Source organism: Crocodylus siamensis, chromosome 9 (assembly GCF_052110815.1).
Source record: "Crocodylus siamensis isolate JL-2025a chromosome 9, ASM5211081v1, whole genome shotgun sequence".
Classification (NCBI taxonomy): Eukaryota; Metazoa; Chordata; order Crocodylia; family Crocodylidae; genus Crocodylus; species Crocodylus siamensis.
The window spans coordinates 50,189,667-50,213,308 of NC_143403.1; the positions used below are offsets into that span (position 1 = coordinate 50,189,667).

The following is a 23,642-nucleotide window of genomic DNA, read 5'->3' on the forward strand; positions in this document are numbered from 1 at the left end:
GGAGGGATGCATAGCTAACATAACACTTCAAACATAATTATTGATTGCACACAGAGGCTGCTGTTAAGTTTGCACTGTCAGCCTTGTAAATGGAGACAGGACCAAAGGAAGGTTAAAAACAAGAGAATAGAGTGTCTCTGTTTTTTGTTCTTGGTCTGTCCCTCTGCAGCCAGGCGTGTTCAGGAGCCCTGCACAGAAAGCTTGGTAAGATTCTGCACCAGTACAGCTTGCTGCTGCCTCTGAAGATGGCGTCCCCAGGCCTGTGCAACAATGTCGGGGGGAGAAGGGGGATCTATAATTTGATGGGGCTGGAGTTCCTCTCACCCACACGCTTAAAGCCAGCTCCAGTGGGTTTGCACTGCATGGATTACAGCCGGCATCTTCATGTGCTGCATCCTGACAGCTTCCCCTAGGGCTGCCACCAACCCGTTACTGCTCTCCTGTTGGAGAGAGCTAATTGTGTTGTCTGTATCATGATGATGTCAGGATGTTGGTGCGTCCAGGCAGGCATGCCATGTCACAGCAGTGTGACTGAAGCTGGGATCTGCATGTGCTGCTCCATAGGTTTTTGCTTGCATGAACTAGGGCAGAGCTGGGAAAAACCCATTCCCAAGCCTCAGGAATCCTCTGCTAACAGATCCCATCCTGAGCAGCTGGGAGACCCTTAGGACCACACTTTTCATTGAGATTCCTCCTTCCGCATGTCCCTTTGTGTTACATTGAGACCCCATCTCCCCATGCATCCCACAGTGTATCCTTCCTGCACCTCCTACCCAGGCCTTCTCCCCATGCTCCTCATTCCATCCTGCAGATGCTGAGGGATGTATTTTGTCCATCATTGCACAAACCCTCCCTCTCTGCACCATGGACTTACATACAGGCCAAGAGTCCAGCCTCGGTATTTCCTCCTCCTGGGTTCAAAGCAGTGAAATAGGCTGTGTGATTGTATGGGGCTGGGAACTCTGGCAGAGTGGGGAGACCAAAGTAAAACCTGGATCTGGAGTGATCAGGTCTAGGTTTTTTGAAGACGCAGTGTGCCACAGTGTGCACCTGGCTAATAGGCTTGTCAGGTAGAGTCAGCTCCCCCATTCCTCACACACTTTCTTTCTCTTTCTCCATCTCCCATTCTGTGCTGCTTTATTTCTCTCTCCAGTCAGGTTCTGAGCTGCCCACCTCCCACCCAGTGCAGTAGCATTGTTCAGCTCCACAAAGCAGAGAGTTCCCAGGGAGGAATCAGAACAACTAGGAAAGTCCCTTGCTTAATCAGCAGCTCCCTAATAGAGTGGGTCACGTTTCTGGAATATGAGAGAGGCTGGCCTGATGGTCTCACAGACTGAGGAGACATGCCGGCCCACCCATGTAGCTCAGCCCACCTTCAAGCAGCCTCATCCTCCATCCTGTTGTCTCAACAGAAGAGATCAATGAGTGTCCATAGTTACGGAGGTTTCTGGATACAGAGATCTGCTCACTGAGAGTTGGTCTGAGACCTACCATCTTGTTAATTATAGGCCACTGAAGAGCTGTCAGATAATTGCTAAAGCCAAGATGGGGATTGCAGTAGGCTGCTTGAAGTGAGAAGCTTGGTGTCCCCAAATTCCCATATAGTCTCCCAAAGATTGACTGTCATGCCCCACTTACTAACAGCCCTTCACCCTGGGTCACAGCCAATGGTAGGGCAAGGAAGGAGCTGAGAGCCTGCATTTCATTCCTTGTCTTTTCACAGATTGGCTTCTTTATAGTATTGTCCCATCTTGACCAGGAGGGACACAGATTTACCGGGGGGAGAGAAAGAATCAGCCCCACATTTATGAAGCATGAGGCTTTCTTATCCATCCACAGACTCTAGCCACTGTGCAACGGATGTGAGCTGAGAGTCCCAAAGTCTTGCCTTCTCAGGACAGCCAGGCTCTGGTAGTCAGGTGGTCATCTGTCACCTGCAGCCAGCATGGTTGAGTTTGGGAGCTGTGCTGGGGTGTCCTGCGCTGCTGTGCTGCCTGGTCAATTCATTCTGGGAAAACCCAAGCAGCAAAAGAGCTGGGAAGTCTCTCAGAACTGTGTAAAGTGGGTCTAAGATGCTGCCAAGTCACCTACTTTGCAGAGGACTGAAGGGCTGTCCTTGGGGTGTCCTGCCATGCTGGTCACAGGCATCTGGCTCAACTGAAGAGGCACAGTCGGGAGGCCCGAGGCACCCCTTTTGGATTAAGCTCCAACCACACGGCTCTGTTTTTACCGTCATCCAGCCTGTCCAATTCAATAATTGTTCTCTCCATGTTTTCCCCTCAGAAGGGCAGGAAGTCTTGTGACAGTTCATTTTGCCTGGGCCTTTCCTGTGTGGGTTTGCACAGGCACTGAGGAGGGAGCAACCTCTACCCTCTGCCCTGCTCTTCTCCACTGATGTCATCCTGGCGCAGAGAACACTTCCCATCCCTTGTCCCCAACTTGCAAGCAGATTCCATGGGAGGTCACGGCTGCCTCCACGGGGGCACCACTTTTATTGCCCTCCTCTCCCACCTCCCAGCCACAGAGGCCTTTGAGTTCTGCAAAACAGCAGGAAAAGGGGAAATTCCAGTTTGTGCAGGGGCCAAGCTCGTGATCCAAGTAGCACCAATGTAAATTCAGAGTAATCACGCTAATGTCAGTGGAGTTAATATAGTGTGGCAGGAGACCTCCCTGAGATGAGAATCTGTCCCGACAAAGCCAGCATGTTCACTGCAGTGGAACTGAGAGCAAGTGTGGCCCAATGGCACGACTCACTCTCGATTTGCATCAATGTACCTGGGATGAGAACCGGGCTGGTCTGTGTCACTCCAGATTTACTAGAGTTTAAATGAGAACAGAGTCTGTGAAGTAACTGTGCATTTACCCCAGTGGACTGGCTGTAGGCCATAAAGGAGACTAAGAGCAGTAAGAGTTTAAATGTCCATATCTGTGGTGGATCTGAGGTAGTAGTAGACAAGAAAAGTACGTAGGACAGTACAGCAAACACCTGGTACATACTTGGGAAGATACATAAAAATGCTGTAATTAAGTAAGGGATCTATTTTGTAGCCGTGTTGATCCGAGAAAAAGAGAAGCACAAAACTCTTGGTTCACAGGTGATATCTTTTATTAGACCAACTAAAAAGTGGCAAAAAAGTTGGTTTAATAAAAGATATCACCTCTGAACCAAGAATTTTGAAATTAAGTAAGTTAATTCATCAGCAAACCGTAAGGTCATGGCACCCAATGTGATTGATCATGACTGGACAGTAATACAGGCTTGATATAAGCAGTTCAGATGTATAAAAAGTATAGAAATGTGCTTTGGATTTGTGTCTAGCCATGCACTATCCCTGCTGTTGGCCAGTCTGCACCTGACTGCAGCATTCCCTCTAAGCTGTGTGGTGTCCACGGCCAAGCAGGCATGCCTGGCAGCGCAGCATGAGTGTGCCTGTGTGGCCACGCACACCACACATTTTAGAGGGAATGCTACCTGACTCATAGTATGAATATAGGCTGTGCTAAGTTTGCATTCAATGAATTGCTGTGTTGCACTAGAACCTAACAGGTCCTTGTGGGTAACAACCCCAGTGCCACCCCAGCATGTGGATGCACTGGGAAACTGGTATAGCTAAGCATTCACCTAGTGTGGGGCATCTCCAGGAGCCTTAGCACATGTAGCCTTAGCACCTCCTGTCCCAACCAGCAGCATAGGGCATGTGCAAAGAATCTACCCAGAAGGGCATGCATTTCAGCAATCCCAACAACCCTTTAGGGGCCATCATCACTGGAAGAAGCATTTAAAGCCACCCTAAGGCTGTTCTAGACTGTGTTGAAGCCTGGATTGAGCCCCAGGAATTAAAAGGAGTAAAAATGTGTCAGAACCACTCTTGTCCTCGCTCTGCAGGCCTGGCTTCACAACCCTGATCTGCAGGATAGTGGATGGTCTGGCCCCACAACAGTAATATTACTGCAGATTCACACCAGTGTAACAAAAAATCAAACTGCTCAGGGACTGTTTGGGACCTATTGGCAAGAAAAATGACAGGCTTGTTTCATAACCCAGTCCTTGTCCTCTGCTCCCGCTGCAGTTTATACAGGCAGAGTTTAGAGGGTCTGGAGCTGGGGTATGGTTTTTTTTCTGATCATACTTGCTTACAAAGCAGATTTTATTATTGCTACAGAGCATTCAGAGTGGTTTTAGAGGCAGACATGCTGCCAACGTTGAACCCTTCTGCCAGAGCCAAGAAGAGGTTTGGTCAAAAACGTGCATCTGGAGGGAGTTTATAGCTACTCATATCTGTTACCTCATGGTTGTGGGTTCAACCCTTACTGCTTCTGAGCAGCAAATGTCACCTCCTTATGGCTGTTGTATAGAATGAGTTTGCAGGGTCTCTGCCCAATTTCTAGCACTCAGGAATGTAGTGTCTGTCTTAATAAGTTTTTAGGGTCTCTGTTCCTAGTTTCACAACCTGCTTCTATCAACCCCATTTTTACAGATAGGGAACCAGGATCCAGAGAAATTAATATCAAAACATAAGAACTGCCATTTACTGGGTCAGTCTCATATGTTACACAGGGGTAGAGGGTGGATGCTGAAAGAAAGAATGAATGGGGTATGACCAGGGTTTTTCCTCTGTTCCTCTCTCACTTGTAGCCCCCAGCATTTAGGGTTTAGGACGTTTTGATTGAGGCTGCATCCCTAACTTCCATGCTCAATAGCTATGGATGCACCTTTCCTCCAAAAATTTGTCCGATCCCTTTTTTGAATCTGGCTAAAGTGCCACTTCCACAGCATCTGGTGGCAGTGAGTTCCATACTTGTATTACACACTATGTAAAAAAGAACTTCCTTTTGTTAGTTTTAAATTTACTACCTACTCATTTCATTGTGACCTCTAGTTCTTGTATTATGGGAGAGAGTGTGTAATATATCCGTCTTTGCTTTCTCTTCACCATTTAATATTGTGTAAACCCAAATCATGTCATTCCCCACCCCCATCAAACCTCTTTAAAGTAAGATTAAGTGACTTGTCCTGGGGTAACAGAGAAGTCTGAGGTAGTGTCTCCCTCTCCCATTTCTCAAAGCCTAGCCACTGCCCTGAACACTGGACCATCCTTTTCTTCTGCAAAGAACCCCTAGGCTGAGATTGATCATGACAAGATCTTGAAGGGAAGTTGTAATGGCTAGAAAACCAGAGGGACCCTCCAGGTTTAAAGCTAATCTATGGTAAAGTCTGGTGGGTAAAGCTGCATCCACCTTGTTTATAGACAAAATGTAAAACAGCACAAGGGCCCAGTGTCTGGCATTGACTGAAGCAGGTTATTGTGCTCAGGTAACTAGCTTGGCAACAGCACTTTTGTGCAGGCAAAACTGCATCTACATTAAGGCTTTTGTCAGTCAAGGAAAGGAACAGATAAAACCGCACGCTCTGCTGATGACTCTATCCCAGCAAGTCTGAGGTGTAGTCCTAGCTGGGTGGGCATGTAGAGGACACCTCTAAACCAATCCAGGGACTGGCAACATGGGAAGAAAAGCTTACAGTACTGCCCTCGGTTTCAAAGCATGCCGAGAGCATCTAGCCCATCTAACAGAAACAAGAGGGGACAGCATTGCTCCTTTGGGCAGCATGATCACAGCCTACAAGCTAAACAGGCTGGTTCGAGTTGCTGATATGTGGGTGGGAGTGCTCCCTGAAAATGCCAGGGTTTGAGTGGAAGTGGCAGTGAGTGGACTTCATCCTGCTGGGTCAGTATTGATGATTTGTCCCAAGGGGGTGCTGCACTGCTGGCTGTGTCCTGACTGGAGTGAGCTGTGAAGAAAGGGGCTCTGATCATTTAGGATTGTTACAAATCTCAATAGCTTCTTTTTCTTTTTTTTTTGACAGTTTTCCGAGCAGGGAATGGTGTGGGTTGTTCTTTTTTGCTATCTTAATCTTCCCTGGCAGCTTCTCTGGAATCTTGACTTCCTCATCTAAGACTATCTATTCGTTGTGCTGCACTAAGCCACCCACGTAGCATCCCAAAGGCAAAGCAACCAATTTCAGGGAGCAAAAGCTGGAACAGTCACTGCAGAGACCTCTGGGAGTAGCCTGCACTACTTTTGGCTCTGCTTTGCATAGCTGCCCCTGGTCAGCACTGTAGAGGGGGTGAATTAGCTGTGTTAAAAGGCAGTACTAATTAGCTGGAGTACTGAGCTTCATGAACTCAGCTAACCTCTTCCCAGTTCAGGTCATAGGCTGGGGGTATCCTCCAACCAAGACACAGCACAGACCAGTCGTATTCCCATGGTGCCTTGAAGTAATGCTGGGTCCTCCCAGATGAAGCAGCACAACGTGCCCTGGCCAGCTTGGAAAGACAGGGACAATTCTTGTTTATTAGGAACATAGACAGTGGAAGGCTGGCCCTTGGTGAGGCTTATCCCCCCCAAACTAATTTTGCAGTGGCTGGCAACAGCAGCAGCACCATAGCACTGCTTGGCGTACAGCTAGGTCAGTGCCCACACATGCTCAACTCTGTGAGGCGGAGGAAGAAGAGGTTAATCACACATGCAGACCACCGTGCAGAGCACAATGGGGGTTGTAGTTCTCATGCTGATGCATGCACTCAGCCCCCCTAAATAATATTTTTGCCCTCCATCTATGATTAGGAGACATGATGGGTTCTGGATAAGATGACCTCCACACTCAGAACTGCCTCTGTGCTAAAGTCCAGGTCCTTGCTCCCATTCTACTCTGGTAATATAAAGAGTTCAGAAAGGGGCAGCAGCATCCCAGCAGAAGGTCCCATACTGTCCCCTCTGCTGTCCTGTCCTGAATCTCTCATGTACCCAGAGAAGGGAAGGGAGGTGGCTGGAGTCTTCTGTGCTTCATCTATTCACAGGTGTCAGATGGCTCCTTGGGAGCCTTTGCATGCTAATGGAAATAAGAACAGCCACCATGTTTCTTCAAGTCAGCTTCAGAGATAAAAGAGCTGTCCTTGGCTGGTTGGCATCCAGGGATATGGCTCAGGATCTGGGCTGAAGTGAGGAATCCAAGGCAGAGAGTGAATCAACACCTGGTCACCTTGCTTGCCCTCAGAGTATCAGCTTGTATCCAGAGAGCAGACCATATTGGTGCATCTACAGATCACAGATTACAACTGCAATTGTACTAGGACTCTTCCAGGCCATGGCCTGTTGTCCCAAGTACAGAAGGATGGAGTTAGGGGAATCTATCGACTTGGTGCAACCATAAAATGTATGGCCAGGCAATAGCACTTAGAGGCACCATTGTATATTGCACTGGTACAAGTTTGCCCTGAGCTGCACACCTTGGACTGAAAACCTTAGATACAGGCAATGCTGCTAAAAGCCAGGGACAGCTGTTGAATGGGGATGAACAGCAGCCTACTGGCATTAATGTCACTATGGAAGGCCCTAAGGATCTGGAGTCTGCTAGGCACCATGCAGATAAATGTGAGGACAGGCCCTGCCTGCAGGTCTTTGTAGTCCACAAGGACAAGGACAAGAAAGGATAGGAGGAGAAGCAGGAAGCAGGGCCTTGAGTGCTATGCCTGGCTGCAGAGGAGCATGCTCTTTACAGACTCTTTACTGTTGCTGCCCGGTCCTAGATATGACTGTAACCTGCATCCAGCTGGAGGACCTGGTGGGGCTACTTGTGGTGGGGTAGCTCCTATAAAACACCACAGTGTTGCAATCTCCTGAGCAAGACAAGTATAGGGTGCCTCAACTAGCCCCCACTGCCTTGTGGCTACTCCTTGGTTGGAGAAGGGCTAAGGGACATCACCGTGACAGAACCCTGGCTGAGGCATTAGCTGGTCAGCAGCAGCTCTTTGTTGTTTTCTGCCAGAAGCTACAACCATCAAGGCCACTGAACATTTGGACTCGGTCTGGCCTGGGTTCTGAACGTCTGGACTGGGTTCTGTCTCACTGGTCAAAAGGCAGGATGGTAGGTCTAGGGGAGCCTCCACTCTTCCATACTCTTGTCTAGGCATATGCACTGAAGGTCTTGGTATGATGGTTGCTGGACTCTGTACAAGCAGATTCACCAGGCACCTGACTAGACCTCTTATGCATACACCGTGATCCAGAGGATTGATGGTTGCCTACAACTGCTGCTGCCTTTTGCCACTAGCTTGTTCCTGTTCCACTCCTGTCTCTCCACATGCAGCCTGGCTCCTCCACTCAGCTTCCCCCGTATCTCTGTGTGCTCCACCTCATCACAGTCCAAGTCCCATTCTCCATGCCCAGCAAGCTCCAGTTGCCCCTTCCAGGGTTCCCGACCGATCCTTACATTTCCCTCCACCCTGGCTTCCAGTTTCAGCTTCCTTCTTCACTCTGCATTCTAATCTCTACCTCATCTCTACTTTATCCTGGTCTCGCGCTCTGTCAGACTCTTTTTCCAATTCCAGTCTCCCCTTCCCTTAGCTCCCAGCCTTTTCCCATCACTTCTGCTTTCAAAATACGACATCTTTGCCGAACCCATCCCAGTGTCCCCCAACTTCCCTTTCTTCTAGGAGCTTGGCTGATCTGTCTCTAGGTCCTTACCCAGCCTTCAAATTTAACCAGCTGCTAGCTGGTCGGACCAGTGTCTGCCAAACCTTCACCTTCCAGGCAGTGAGGCTGCCTCCTTGACCTCATCTCCTCCCTTTTGTTGTGCTTACCCTTCATGATGACTGTATCTGCTGCAGGTGCGTTAAGCCAGGGGGGCTGCTGGGCTGGCCACTGTTGTTTTATGTGCTCTGGGTAAGAACCTCTAGCAATTCTGTTTCTTAACCACTCTCATCCCTTTGAACAGGCCCACCTCAGGCTGGCCAGAGCAATGCAATACCTATATCAGAATGAACACTGCCTGCTTCTTTTTATAAACCTGGAAAGCCAAAGAGTAAAGCAGATTCCCAGTGCAGAGCTCAGTATATGGGTCAAGAGGTATAGGAATATCCAAGAGGCAAAGTGTTCTGATCAGTCAGACTCTGCTCAGTGCTTGGTAATTACAGCAGGGTCTGGGACCAGTCTGTCCCATGAACTAGGGCCCATTTGAACCTAGGGTTTTAATTCATGCTTGGCTCTGTGCTGAAGATGGCTAAAGATGGACTCTCTTCCCAAGCTCTCTTCAATCTCATCTAAAGGCTCCTGTATTCCCCTGCAGCTAACGATCCCCACTGCGCCCCTCTGCAGTCGGGCGGGGCATGGCTCTCTTGTTGGTTCTCTCGAGTACATTTTAGCAACCCTTGCAGCAGCGGGACACTGCCAGCCCTCATCTCCCTGCTTTACCTATGGCAGGTTAGGGCACCCTTGGTGTCTTTGGGCAATGTGCTTTGTAGATGTGTGACAGGGTTGACTGTGTATTTTTTAGGAATAAATTAAACAAGGACTTGTATAAGGTTGTTTGGATGGGGAAGATCCTGCCTTGAGCAAGGGATTGGACTAGATGTGACCTCCAGAGGTCCCTTCCAGCCTGGCCTTTCTTTGATTCTCTGATTCTCGGACCAAGTACAGCACCACTCCTCCATGATGAGACCTACTTTTTGTAACTATTCCTCAGTTGTATCTCCGGTTGCCAGCTGAGTGATAATCTGCAGAGTTTACCTCTGCCTCCCTGTAGAACTGCAGTCAGGTTCAGAACCTCTGTGATCCTGTTGTGCAGGCAATGCCCTATACAAATACATTGCACTGTACAGAGTAGGGCAACAGCTTCCCGTTGCCGGTCTTTACCTCCGCACCTTATCATCCATCACTGTTCCCGCACGTGTTTTCATTTCATGACAGAGCAGCCATTTATCTTTTTTTCCTCACGCTTATTTTCTACCATCCCACTGCCAGCTCTCTTGATTTCTCTCTTCCCCTCTTTGTTCCCCCGTTGGAGGAGGGGGAAGGGAAAATGAAAGCAGAAAATGTGGCTGGAAAAAGACCTAAGAACCATTGATCTGGTGGCTGTAATTCCCTTCCACTGAAAGCCATGTCTGTTCTGGAGCAGCAGTGATGCATGGGTAGGGTTGAAACGAGAGTAATCTGCACCAATGCAAGTCATGGTGTACTGGAATAATTCGTTTCTACACTAGGAGTTTGTCTGCAAATGATACCAGTAATTGTCCCCAGCTTTACCAGATAGTTTAAATCCTGCTGAGGATGTGGTTTTAGTCTTATTCCTGTAACCAGATTCTGCTGCTACTGACAGCTCACTCAGGCTTTTTGCTGGCCTTCCTCCCCCTCCCTGGGGTGCAGTAAGTCTGAGTAGTTTGTGGCAGTTACTTTTGTCCTGGTGCAGGACAATCAGGACACCCTTTGGTTCTCAAGCCCATTCCTTTTCTGAGAAGAAATGACACAGAACAGCTGCCATTGGCTAGCATGGCCTGGTCACTGGGGCCTCAGGTGAAGCCAGTGGAGAAATTCCCTTTGATTTTGATGGGTAGTGGCATTGAGTCACGGCCTACCTGTGTTTCCTTGAAATATTGTCTTGCTGCAGGGGAATAGTTTGCTGCCAGTTTGTTGCCATCTCTGCTCAGCTCCCTCCCCGCCAACAGAGAAGGGAGCTCTGGCTTCCTTGGCAGCATTGCAATGTTTGAGACAGGAGTACATGCACTCAGTGCCAGGGTGACAGTCCCCTAATTACCATACTTATCCAGAAGGTCTGGCTTGCGGGGGCTCTTGGGATGAAAACTTAATCACTACTGGAAAAGATACCTGCAGAATCGAAATCCTGGGAACTGGAATAGCATTTCCTTGCTGTCAGCAAAGGTTAGCCAGCAGAGCCTGGTGTTAATTTATATTCCCACTATCTCAGATGTCACCTTTCTCCCCTAAGGGCCATCTCTTGTCTTTTTCAGTTCATTACGTTCCCAGAATGCCTTGCTGTTGATTCCAAACTCCAGCCTGAGGAGGGCAGAATATTTGTCGAGGCTGGGCCAGGCTGACACCCCTTGTGTGATTTAAGGTGTTTCCATTGCTTCCTGTGGAACATATAAATCCCAGCAGAAACCGCAGAGTTGGTGGTGTATGCAGCTATCTAATTGTTTCCTCTTTGTGCTTGCATGCAACACTGTTACATCACAAAGGACTTTGCATTAGCAGAGAATGACACCTGTTCTCCATTTCAGTGGAGACTAAAGCTAAGGAGTCACACATGCATGGTTGCTCTCCCCTATGGAGACCCCGCTAGACATTTTCTCCAGAGTTTGGAGCCCAGAATTCATCAAGTCTAAGAAGAGGCCTCTAAGATGATTGGTGGTTAGAAGTGTGCATGCAGGTGTGTATGTGTGAGAAAGGGACAGTGGGGTGGGAGTGTGCCTTCTGGGGTGGGTGTGAGGATGTTAGAATGGCAGAAGGAGATGATGGGTATACAAGAGCAGGCCTGGCTGCGGACAACACTGAAATTTAAAAAAAAAGAATGTAATGCAGTATGATTTGATATTAATAGGGCTTTTAAACAAAAGGCTGATAGGCCACATAGGGGACTGTGCTGGTTCTGGGGTTTGATAATGGGATACAGAGCCTTTCACAACTGGGTCACCAGCTTTTGATGAGTCCTTTTGATGGTGCTCAGTATGTAGAGCAAGCTGTTCAGCCCATTTCCTAGGGGACAGGGGTTTGCATCACTCAAGTCATTGTCACTTCCTGACACGGACCTGGCCTGCTGCTTGGCAATCTTCCCAGGGAAGCCAAGTGCTGATTGGAGCATGGAGGCTGGACGCCTTCATCATCCCATGGGTAGTCCCTCCCATGCAGGGGTGAAGCAAGCTGATGTGGACAAAGCTTGTCCAACCATTCTCTCTTCAGAACTGCACACCTGAGCCCTTGGGCTGGCCTTAAATGAACTGCTACAAACCTACTCCACTGTTCTTACTGGAAGCACCAGGGCATAAAACTGGAATAAGGCAGTGGTGAATCTGGCCTGTCTTAAGTAATGTGGATACAGTGGGCCCTGATACTTTTCTCCCTTACACCACTGTAACCCCATTGACTTCAGTGGAGCTGTTGCTGGCTTACCTCGGGTTGAGAGGACAATCAGGCTGAATGTTGCAGTTTAATACTAATTTATGTGAAATTTTTTTCCTATACTTATGCTGGGCCAGAACCTCAGTAGGTCCAAAATGATTTTGTTCCACTGAAATCTATGCTGATTTCCAGTGCTTAAGATCTGGCCCTGCTGTGTTTAAAAAACCTGGGGTGTAACTTCCCACTGATGGTTGAAGCAAGGTTCTCTAACAAGGAGTTAGGAAAGTTGGGCTTGAAATCACTTCTCCCAGAGAGAAGGCCTGGTGAAGCCTAGTGGTGACATGCCCTGTATTTTGCATCCCTACTAAAGCAACTCACCCCCCACCTTTTGTTCTCCTTTCCCATAGGGACCATGCGGCCAGTGAGGAGAAACTTCTATGACCCATCCTCGGCCCCTGGCAAAGGGATTGTGTGGGAATGGGAGAATGACAATAACTCCTGGACGCCCTATGACATGGATATTTGCATCACAATCCAGAATGCCTATGAGAAGCAACACCCCTGGCTGGATCTCTCCTCACTGGGCTTCTGCTACCTGATCTATTTCAACAGCATGTCGCAGATGAACCGGCAGACTCAGCGGAAGCGCCGGCTCCGGCGCCGCATGGACCTGGCCTACCCACTCACCATGGGCTCCATCCCAAAGTCCCAGTCCTGGCCTGTGGGCACCAATTCAGGGCAGCCCTGTTCCTGCCAGCAGTGCCTGCTAGTCAACAGCACCAGGGCAGCCTCCAACGCCATCTTGGCCTCGCAGCGAAGGAAAGTGTATTCAGGCAACAGCAATGGAACTCTGGCCGTCAGGCAGAGCAACACATTCAACGGGACGGCATTGTGGTCTGCAGGCGCCATGCCGACTGGAGGGACAGCTAAGATGGAGCAGGTCCGGTCCCCTAGTGGCACACAAGTGACCACCTTCTCCCGGAGCCAGAGTGCACCCACTGGCACCCATCTTCCTGGGCAAAACAACCTGAACAGGCCTGGCACCCAGCGGGTCGCAATTCTCAGTACCAGGGCGTCCATTCCACCAGGGTAAGGTTGCATGCTTCTCATGGTTTTAGTGGTGGCAAAGATAGTTGCTAGAGGGCAAATGCAGATCCAAGAGGTCACATTATAGGCTCTTCAAGCAGCCCGCCTCAGCCATAATGACCACACCAGTGGATACCTAGCCTGTGTACGTTTGTATTTTGGTCTCTTCTACACTGCTGCCCCCACCTCAGGTTTGCAAGGGATATGCTTCCTTGGGTCCTTGGGTTCAGATTCAGTCTCTGTTTTTGTAGCTTTGGGATCTGATTCTCTTCTCACTGACTCCTGTTTAACATGGATGTAACCTCACTGAAGGGAGTGGATTAAAAATAATGTAAAACCAGTAAAGGCAAGAAGAAAATGAGATATCTGGTGTCCGTGACATTGCTTGGTGACTGGTATGCAAGCCTGATATCTCTGTAACTGGAAATGGTAGGTGGCATTCTGCCTCCATGTTATGGGTGTCCCCCATACTGCTCCATTGATGAAGCCCAGCCCCACTCAGGGCCTAAAGGCCATTTCTGGACATGGCATAGGGTTTTTCTTGCGGGGCTTATCAGCCAGGCTGAGAGGGGAGTTCTGTGTGGTGGCTAAGGTCTTTTATAGACATGACTTTGTACAATTATGTGCAGTCTTTGCAAGTTTCTATCCAATCCAAAAAGGGGGTCATTATCACTTGCTAATTCCTGGGAGGAAAGCTCAGCATTGTTGTTTGGGTGTGTTCATTGCTGACAGTTTGATGTACCTAACTAGCTCTGCACCACGTGTCTGGGGGCTTGTGCTAAGCAACACATGGTGATACACACCTACTGTACTTCCAGCAGAGAAAGCCAGGATGAGCTCATGGGAAGGCTTTCCAAATTGAAACAATAGCAGCCCAGTAAAAGGAGAGATGGGAATGCCTGGGCTCAGAGTTGGAAGGGAAGGGAAGAGAATAGCTTGGCAGGGTGGAGTGCATGGGGTGTCCCTGAACTCTGCGTGAGCTGAGCGAGGGTGGAATGTACAGACGCACCGTGCACCATTGCTGGAGACAAGGAAGCAACACTTCCTTCAAACTACTCCCTGACTTGTAGGCTGGGGTGAGTAAAGTCCAGCCCGTGAGCCGGATTGGGCCTGCGGCAGACTCTGTTTCCCAGCAGCCCCTGGCTGTGTCACCCCACCAGCAGTAGGGCTGGGACAATGCAGGGTCAGGGTTTCCATGGAGACCAGCCCTAGCAGTGCTGGCAGGGTGCATGGGTACTCTGGGTCTGGGACTGCCCCTGCTCTGGATCATGCTGTCACCACCACAAGATCCCAGCCTCTGCCCTGAAGCAGCATCCTGCCCAGCCACATGCTCTGCCAGTGCTGCTGGGGCCGGTCTCCATGGAAACCCTGGCCCCATGCTGTCATGGCTGCTGTGGTTTCAATGGAAACCAGCCACAGCAGAGTGGGCAAGGTGCTGGGAAATGGAGTCCAGCTGCCAGCCGGATCTGCCATTTTGCCCACCCCTGTTCTAGGTCCATTGGCATAGTACCCACCCCTTAGTGAAGTGGGCTGCCTGGGGTCCCTTCAAAGTTGCTTCCCTGAAGGGACGGCAGCTCCAGTTGAGCTGGGCAGTGCCAGGCAGGGCTGAGGAATGAAGCCAGCCCCCCGGCGTGGCCACGTGAAGCACTGCTGTCCATGGAACCAACAGGCAGCAGAGACAGGCCCGGAGCAATAGCAGGTGACAGGGGCTCAGCACCGTAAGACAACGAGCCTTTGTTCCCAGGAGGCTGTCATGGGCCAGGCCCTTCCATGGAGGGAGCATACGCAGGTCCTCCAAGAGATCATCCCAGTGACACCTTCTGCTAAAAATACCCGCTGGATCTGCCATGACTTAAAGGGGACCTCGGAGGTGGTGTCTATTTCTGTCCCCGGGTGGCGATGGTGGGGGACCGAGCTGGCAGTAGCTGAGGTTCCCGAGTGCTGAAGGTCGCTGCTGCTTGTTGCCATGGTAACCCGGCCCAGGTGCAGCACGCGTAAAACACCAGCGGATTCTCCCATAATCATTAAAGCCTCCGCTCCTGGCTCGCACTGTCTCCCCCTGTCTCCCTCCCTCTCTGGGTCTCTTTGTTCCTTGCTTTCCTTCTCCATCCCACACAGCCACCCACCTGGCTTGGTTTCCCGCATCCTTAATCTTGAATGCTCAGGACCATCACACTGCTGAGAGGTTAAATAAAAATATGTCCCCAGATGCTTGTGTGCTGAGAACGACCGGAGGTGGGTAGGTAGATAGGCAGGCAGGCAGGCAGGCAGGGGTAGGCAGACTGCAATTGCTTCAGTCTCTCAAATCATCTGTGTGTTATGCCTGCTGGAGGAGGAGGACCAGAGCTGAGATGTGACTGGACTGATCACCCTGCTGCCCCTGCAGCATGCAGGTCCTTAGCTGATCCATGCAGATTTACCCCAGCTGAGGATGTGGCCCTTGCTTTTCAGGGCACAGACAAGTGAGGGTGGTTAAGGTGAGTTAATGGGTGTCTGACCTACGCTCTGAGAAGCTTTTTGGGCTGTTGCATCTAACCGGAGTCTGCTTCTTAGTCTGCCTCAGGTCTTTCCCTTGGAACAAAGTAGCCTAGGGCCATATCCTCTGCTGGTGCCAAGGGGGTGCCTTTGAAGGAGGTGGCACTATACTGACATACGCTAGCTGAGGATCTAGCTCCCCCCCACACACACACATCAGGCCCGTCAGCTATACAAACATGGGGCGAGGGAGCTGGCAGAGGGTCTAAATTAGGACCAAGTTTGTCTTCCAGCCTCCCAGAAGAGAGTCCCATTAGGTCCATCTCTGGGGCTAACTGCGCCGTGCCCTCATACCGTGCATGCTGCCTTGGTTCTGCAGCACGTGCCCCACGAGCCTCTTGTCCCCTTCGCCCCTCAAGGACTTTCCCATCTCTCCATTTCCTCTCTTGTTCATGTATTACCCACAATGCTCTTTCTTGAGGCAGGTCTTTCTCCTCCCCTCCTCCCCATCTCTTTAGTTCCCCTTTTCAATCCCAGCACTCTCAGACACACCTCGGTATCTTTTCTTCAGCCACCAAGAATAACCTGTCGAATCACCATCAGGAAATAAACCCAGCTGGATACCTATACAATTCCTTTCATCCAAAGCCATAACTTGGGGCGGTCCAAGTCACAAGACCACCCCTCAGCACCCAGGAGCTGTAAACAAGCTGGTGCTGTAGCTAAGGAGCCTCCCGGGACAGAAGCAGGGGCGGCACACAGTGGAAAATTACAGAGGCAGAGAAAGAGAGAGGCTGCTCTGTTGGTTTGAGGAGTCTAGCTGTCCCACCCAGTAATTCCAGGCCTGGCACAAGTTCCTGGGCACTGAAGTGGTTTATATTAGATCACTTCACCCCAAAACCTTTTTGCATTGGATCAGATGATCCTACAGAGAAAGCTTTTTGGGGTTCAAGTTTAGCTTTCTTGACTTAATGCAGCTCTGCCAATTCATACCACCTGAGGGTCTGGCCTATAAACTTTAAGTAGCAGGATGCAGTAGGGTGATACTCGCTGAACAGCAAATACCTTCTCGGCTTCTGCCAGGTAGTATCAGAACTGCCTTCTCAGAGGTGAGTGAGGACCAGCCTTCAAACAGGGAAGGGGGATGTAGAGGAGAGGGCTTAAGAGGCTGGAAGTGGCACCTGGAAATCCTGTCTTATCTTTGCGGGTCATCTTCCCAGCTTGGAGTAGAGGCACATAAAAAAGGACTTGGGGAAGGAGTTTTCATGGTGCTGCACCTTTTCTGAGCAGAAAAGAAGACCTTTATTTTCTCAACTTGGTAGTTTTCATGAGTACAAAATTCCTTTTTAAAGGGTAGAAGAGAGAGAAGAAGAGAAACAGGTTATATGGAGAAATTAAGCTAATAACCTGGGCATTATTAAGTAAACCATGCAGGTGAGTGATAGACAGTGTAGATTGCTCTGAACAAGCCCTGAGAGTTTCCTGCTATCCAGCCACAAATATGGTGGACATAGGAAATGTCCCAGACAATGTTTATTTCTGTTTGAATTAAGATGGCCCCACATGTGATTCTCTTTGAGAATTCCAAGTGCTACAATCTGGAAACAAACAAGCCCTGCAATGCATGATGGACAAATTGGTCTGCAAATAGCAAACAACCAACCCCCCATTAATCAGCCACAAATCAGCTTTGCCAGCAGTATTAAGTGAGTTCCCTCAGAGGTCGGTGCTGGGTCAGCTGCTGTTTAATATCTTTATAAATGATCCAGTGCATGGAGTAAATCGTCTATTGCTGTATCACTGATGGAGGCATTGCAAAAGCATGAGTAGAGGCAGCACAAGAAGCAACACAAGTGGGGAAGCAGTGAGGGCTGAACAAAAGAACTTTGATACCAAACAACCTAACACTTTCAAGAGGCTTGGAGTAGTGTGGCTAAGTGGTCAGAGTCCTGCGGTAGGAGCACAAGTTCTATACCCAACCCAGACAGGCCTGCTCTGTGATCTGAAGCAAGTTGTATGAGCTCTCCCTCTCTCTCTGTTCCACTCCTTTGTCCATTAAAGCTGCAAACTCTCCAAGGCAGGGACCAATTTACTCTGTGCATGTACAGCATCTGGCACAGCAGGGCCCTGACTTCTGCTGGGGCTTCTCACCTTCACTATTACACAAACAAGGAGAAAACGATAGGATCTGAGTGAGTGCAGCCAAGCAGTATTGGTACAGAAAGAGACCTGGAAGGTGATGGTAAGCAGGGGAGCGATTAAGCCAGGTTTGCAGGGTATGACCAGATGAAAAAGAAAGAGTATTGAGAGTGCTGCTATTCAAAGAGGGGATGGCTGTGGTGCCCACAGCCCTGTTAGTGGCTTCTTTGGAACACTGTTTCTCAACTGGTGTAATCCGAATCACTCCATTGACTAAGCTTGTTACAGCCTCGGAGGATGTGGTCCACTATAGGCATGGCTAGGCAGCTCATTGTAAAATGAATAGAGATAAATGAAAGGATGCAAAGAAAAATAATAAAGATAAATGGGTTGAAAAGTCCAGCATGACAGCCAGGGTTGGAGGGAGAGTGGTTATGGAATAGCTCTGTGCATATATTGGAGCAAGGATATAAAGGAGGGGGGTCACTTACTCAAGGCTGGCCAACAATCAAGACAACACAAGATCACTGAGTAATGAAACTGTGGAGCAGTCAGGAAAGGTCTGTGGGAGCAGAGAGAGATGATCTTTCCAGCCCTATTTTCTTGTGATCCAGAAAAGAAACCAGCATGAACATCTGAGGCTGCCTCTTACGGGCCCAGTTTCCCCAATTCTAGGCAGTCTGCTGTTACTTGAGATGGAGCACTTAGCAAGCAGAGACAGGGTTGACAACCAAACAATGCACACCCAAATGTAGGGGAAGGTGTGGGGCTACTCAAACTAGGATCAATCCCTTTTACAGGCCAATTCTCTGATCAAAGATCGTCCCCAATTTTGATGCATTTGAACTCTGGGTCTGTATCTAAATTCTGCAGCCTGGCCCCATCCCAAGAGTATATGAAGAAGGACGTGAGCAAGAAGTTTCTGCAAATTCAGTTTGAAGTTCTGTCTCATTCAGCACCACAGCTGTGGTGGAAGCTCAGTATTTGTCATTTTCTCTTCTGCTTTGAATTTGGAAACACCTGTTTTACAGTGAGGAAATCTTCTGAGGCTTTGTCACCCTTCAGGTCCCACGCCTAGCACGTCAAATCACTTCATCTCTTCTGCTCTCAAGAGATGGTAGTCAGTATGTCACTGAGAAGGTGGCTTACACATGGATTTGCGATGTGAGTAACAGCTGACTTACCAGAATGCTGCACCCCATCCTGACTAGGTGATGCAAGTGAGGATCAGGTTGGAGCAGGGGTGGGCAATTATTTTCAGTGGAGGGCCGCTTACTGAGTTTTGGCAAGCTGTTGAGGGCCACATTTCCCTCTCTGGCTCAAGGAAACAGGAACAGCCCGTTGGTCCCAGGCAGGGACCTCCTCTGCTAGGCAGTTTCTGGTTGGGGGGGCAGGGCTGAGCAGGCTTTGCTGCTGGGTCCTGCCACCAGCTTCCTCTGGGTCCTACTGCCCCTGGCTCATGTAATCTTTGACAGGCAGCTAAGAGCAAAGAACTATTAATTTTCTAAATCTTTAGAGACCCCGCAGGCGTGATAGAATGGACTGGCGAGCCGGATCTGGCCCCTGAGCCATATTTTGCCCACCTCTGGATTAGAGGCTAGGAAACCGCAGGGTGGGAAGGCCACAAAGGCCAAAACTCTACTCCAGGTTAAACAGGTGTACCTCCCATTGAAAGCAGCATCAGCCCTGCAACAGACCAGGATTCAGCTCACAGAACCATGTGCAACTTGGCTGAAAAAAGATGTGTCACTGTCCCCTCTTTGATCACACCCCTCTTCTGTGTTCTCAGCCTGAGAGCCCCTAGCACTTTGGTGGATGCAGCCTGATAGTCCATACTGACAGTCTGAGCTGGGCGGAAGTGTGGAATTTCCCTCTAGCCCTGCTTGAGGAGTATCTCACAGCAGTGATTGTAAAGTGTTTCCAGTAGAAAAGTTTATTCAGCAAAGACACTAGAGAGAGAGCCAGCATTAATGCAAATCACTTGCATACTTTTCTACAGCAGCAGGAAATTCACACAGGTGGCCCAGAGCAACACACAGATGGCCCACCTTTAGCCCCCTTACTTGACTTCATTAGTGACCCAATTTTTGTCTATATTGCAAAAGTGAATTGGGCTATGACTGGCTCAAGGGACAGCCATGTTGTGACTGGGTCCCTGAACATGGTTGTGACAGTGGTAGAGATTGGGGTTCTGAGGTATCCCTTTCTGCTTTTTTCCTCTCACATCCTAGTAAGACCCAACCCTGCATTTATTCCTCCTCTGCTGACTTCATAGATTTCATGGATTTCATAGACATTAGGGCTGGAAGGGACCTTGGAAGATCATCAAGTCCAGCCCCCTGCCCCAGGGGCAGGAAGTCAGCAGGGATCATAGGATCCCAGCACTTTTGTATCATCTGTCATTAGTCTAATGGCTTCCTATTCAACACCTCTTCTTTGTTGCTGTCTCAGCATAGCTTGATACACAGTGCTGACAACCCTGTCCACGGGCACTTTACCTCTCTGCCTTAGACATATAGTGATTACTGGGTTCAGTAAAGACAGTCAGGCGTGAATGAGAAGAACTAAACAGCTTTGATTGTGTGAAGCATTAGGCAAGACCCTTTGGGGCGCGTCAACATGAGATGCGATAATGTGCATTAGCTTGATTTAATATGCATTACAGGCGCACGTCTACACGTGCCATCACAAATGGCAAAATTAGGCTAATCACGCCTAAATTTGATACCTACAAATGCAGATATCAAATGTAGGCTCAATTAGGTAAAGCACATTAATGCACATGTAGACGTGACCTGCCACTAACTTTGGTGCCGGGTCTGCCAAGCCAGTAGGAGCATATGTAGGCACCTGCCAAATATCACTTATTATGTATTAACTTAATGTGCATTAAATTTAGTTGTTCATTAAATTTAGTTGTGCTTAAATGAACGTGTAGAGTCGCCCTTTCTCTACTTAACTACCTACCAGCTACTCCTTCACTGAGGGATCATCACCCAGTTCCCTACTCTACTGAATTCAGGAGTGTATTTAAATTATCACTCCTATCATCACAAGCTGATTACCCAAATGCTTCCAGAGCCAGGTACTTCTATAGATGCCATGCTTGACACTTGGAGGACTCAAAAGCATTCAGTCAACCTTGCTTCACAACTGGACTCTTACCCATGTCCAGCCCTAGCATGGAATAGTCATGCACAGACTATGTCAGCATCAGTTTTCAAAATGTAATGCATGGAGAATGCCACTCTGGAAAATACATATAAGATGCCAGCACCAAGCACATTGAAGGAGTTGGTTTCTCCTATTAGCTGTTGGGACTTCCACTGAGCGTGATACCATTGGCCTCATCAGACTTGCGTCTGCTTACGGCAGGGCTGCATTTGGCCTTGAGGCTTGAGGTTTAAAGACAAAGGGCACTCTATGGACAGAGTTTATAGAAAGGGCTGTGCCACCTGAGCTTTCACTCTACATGCTATTGATGGGACTTGAGCTTGAATAAAAAGCCAGTCACAGAGCCTATTATCATGTCCTTGGTGTGTCCCTCCTTTTAGTCCCTTGCCAACTACTGCCCCTTCTCCACAACCAGCTACTGGGCTCAATGGGCATTGTCTAGCTGGGCTCTGCTCCTTCTAGCTGCAGGCAGTCTGCATCCCCACCTGCTGGTCTACAGAGTAGCCTACCTGTGGGCCTACATGTGAATGAGCAAAACCAGCCTTTTCCCTGGCACTTTCTTAGGTAGATTCCCCTCGCTTATGCTTTGGCTAGTGGGAGCTCTGAAAGATCACAAGGCCCTGCTCTTAAGGCAGCTGCTTACAGAATGTTCTCTCAAGTTTCTCATCTGCTTTTGATCTCTGCCTCTTGCTGCTTCGGTTGCCTGGCCACAGCTGCTTGGCAGCGTAGGAAACGATGAACTGGCTGAGGCCCGCCTTTCAGCTGTGGTTAGGTGGGGAGGGATGTGAACTCACAGCACTGTCTGCTTGTGGTCCCCTGATACACCCACAAGTTCACAAGCTGACGTGAGAAAATGCACTTCCCTTCCCACACATCCACTTTCTGCACTGAAAACAGAGAAACCAGCTTCCTGCAGCCACCTGGCCTGCCTCATGTGCCTACCTTAGCCCGTGGGAACCCTGCTTCTTTTCAGTCATGCCTTTGCAGCTGGGCTTCTTGAATGGAATTGAAGGGGCTGCTGACAGCCATGTCATGAGGCAGTTCTGAGCCCTCTTTTGCTGCAGGATCTAGTCAGCTGGGAGGTGTCAGAGATGAAGTTTCCAGGTAGGTGTATACATAGACCCTGTTACAGGACTTCATGCACCTGTATACATACACAGCCATGGGCATCTCACATGCAAATACCCATCTCCTATGTGTTTGCATGCACTTATTTGCCATGGGGCTCTCACATATAACTGGCTCCCACATGCACCCATGTGCTCTGTCCTGGGGATCTCACACACATAAAAGCCACTGCATCCATACATATGTGCACACGCATGTACATTCATACAATGTACAGGGATCTCATCCTTTTCCATGTGCTTGTTAATGCACACTAACCTATATACAATGCCACAGATAGTACAGACACATATCCAATGTATGCACATGTACATACTGTCATGGGGATCTTATATACAAACTGCCATGCCTAAGCATGTTGCATCCATGAACTCTCAGTGGTATGGGGATTATCTCATATATGTACTTATCCCTGTGAACACATAGACTTTCTCACAGGAATATCAAGCACACATATATAAATACTTCACTATATAGACTTACCTGCTGCATACAATATAAGACCTGTACTCATATCCTGTCCCTGATACTTGTTTCCTGATACTTGTTTCTCTTTCTCTAAGACACATGTGTATGAGAACACACACAGATGCATATGCATGCATGCACACACAGGCAGTGCCTGGGCGATTGCATCCACTCACACACAGACCTCTCTGCACTCACAAGACACAGCCCTTCTGCTAATCTCAGTCCATATCCTACACACACATGCTCCAGTTCTCCAAGACTGATCTAGAGCCCCCCCTTCTTGATTAGTCCTGGGCCCTTTCATGTAGCTCTGCCGCTGTCTCTGATTTCTTTTCTGCAGCATCTTCTGCTGTTCCAGTCTTGAACCCTCACCCAGCTGCAGTCTGTTACTGCAGTCTAAGAATCTCATGCAGTTCTGTGGTATCCCTGATAGGTTTGTGAAGGGCTTACACATTGCTGTCCATGTATCCTAGAGAAGTTATTCCATTGCTGGATGCTGCACCCAGCTGTACAGGTTCCCTTGGCTCTAGCTTTCAGCTAGTATACAGGTGTGTCCTACCCAGCAATGCCCCGCCCCGTGAGCAAAACTCGCTGATCGGGCAAAATGTTGCAGTTAGGCTCAGTTCCACCAGACTCATGTAACTACTTAAATTCTAATGTGCCTGGTCCCGTGTTAATCCAGGAAACTGCTCTCCCTGTAAGATGCTACTCCAGTGTTAGACCAGCCAGACCAAGGTTTTGGCTCCTGTCTCATTCTACAGAAAGGTGGGCTTGGGATTAGTGGAAAGAGCAGGCTGGTGAAGTCTAGAGGATGGTGGCAGTATGGTCCTCCCTCATTACCTGTCCTTAACAGAAGCAGGGAGAGGCTTGAGGCAGCAGGATAGCTTAGAATGTAGGATCCACCACGAAATGGGCCAGGGAGACTCGGATGCGGAGGGACCGATTAAAGAGAGGCAGGTGGTTTGGGGAGAGTGTATGACACTGGGTTCTACTCTTGGTTGTGCCACTGATTTGCTTTGCAGCCTTGGGTAAGTCACTTCATCTCCTTACTTGGTTTTGAACAGAATTAGCTAGCTTTTCCTGGCAGGGGATGTGTCCCACTGTGTTGTACAGCACCTAGCACCATCAGGTCTCTTGATGCTGTCTGAGTATCAATAATAACAACCAGGGCTAGCTAGGCATGGAGTTGTGTTCTTGTCACATCTGACATACAAGCAGACTGGCACAGTTCAGCCCAGCGTGGCAGGGGCTGATTT

At 49.1% G+C, this 23,642-nt stretch overlaps 1 protein-coding gene across 1 annotated transcript in view; it reads left to right on the forward strand.

Annotated features, from left to right (window-relative positions):
* Positions 1 to 23,642, forward strand: part of DTX1 (deltex E3 ubiquitin ligase 1) — an 88,421-nt gene that overhangs the window by 37,236 nt on the left and 27,543 nt on the right. Inside the window, exon 3 of the mRNA XM_090062858.1 lies at positions 12,321 to 13,002. Within this exon, the coding sequence (XP_089918984.1) occupies positions 12,321 to 13,002 (682 nt within the window). The remainder of the gene's footprint in view (positions 1 to 12,320; positions 13,003 to 23,642) is intronic.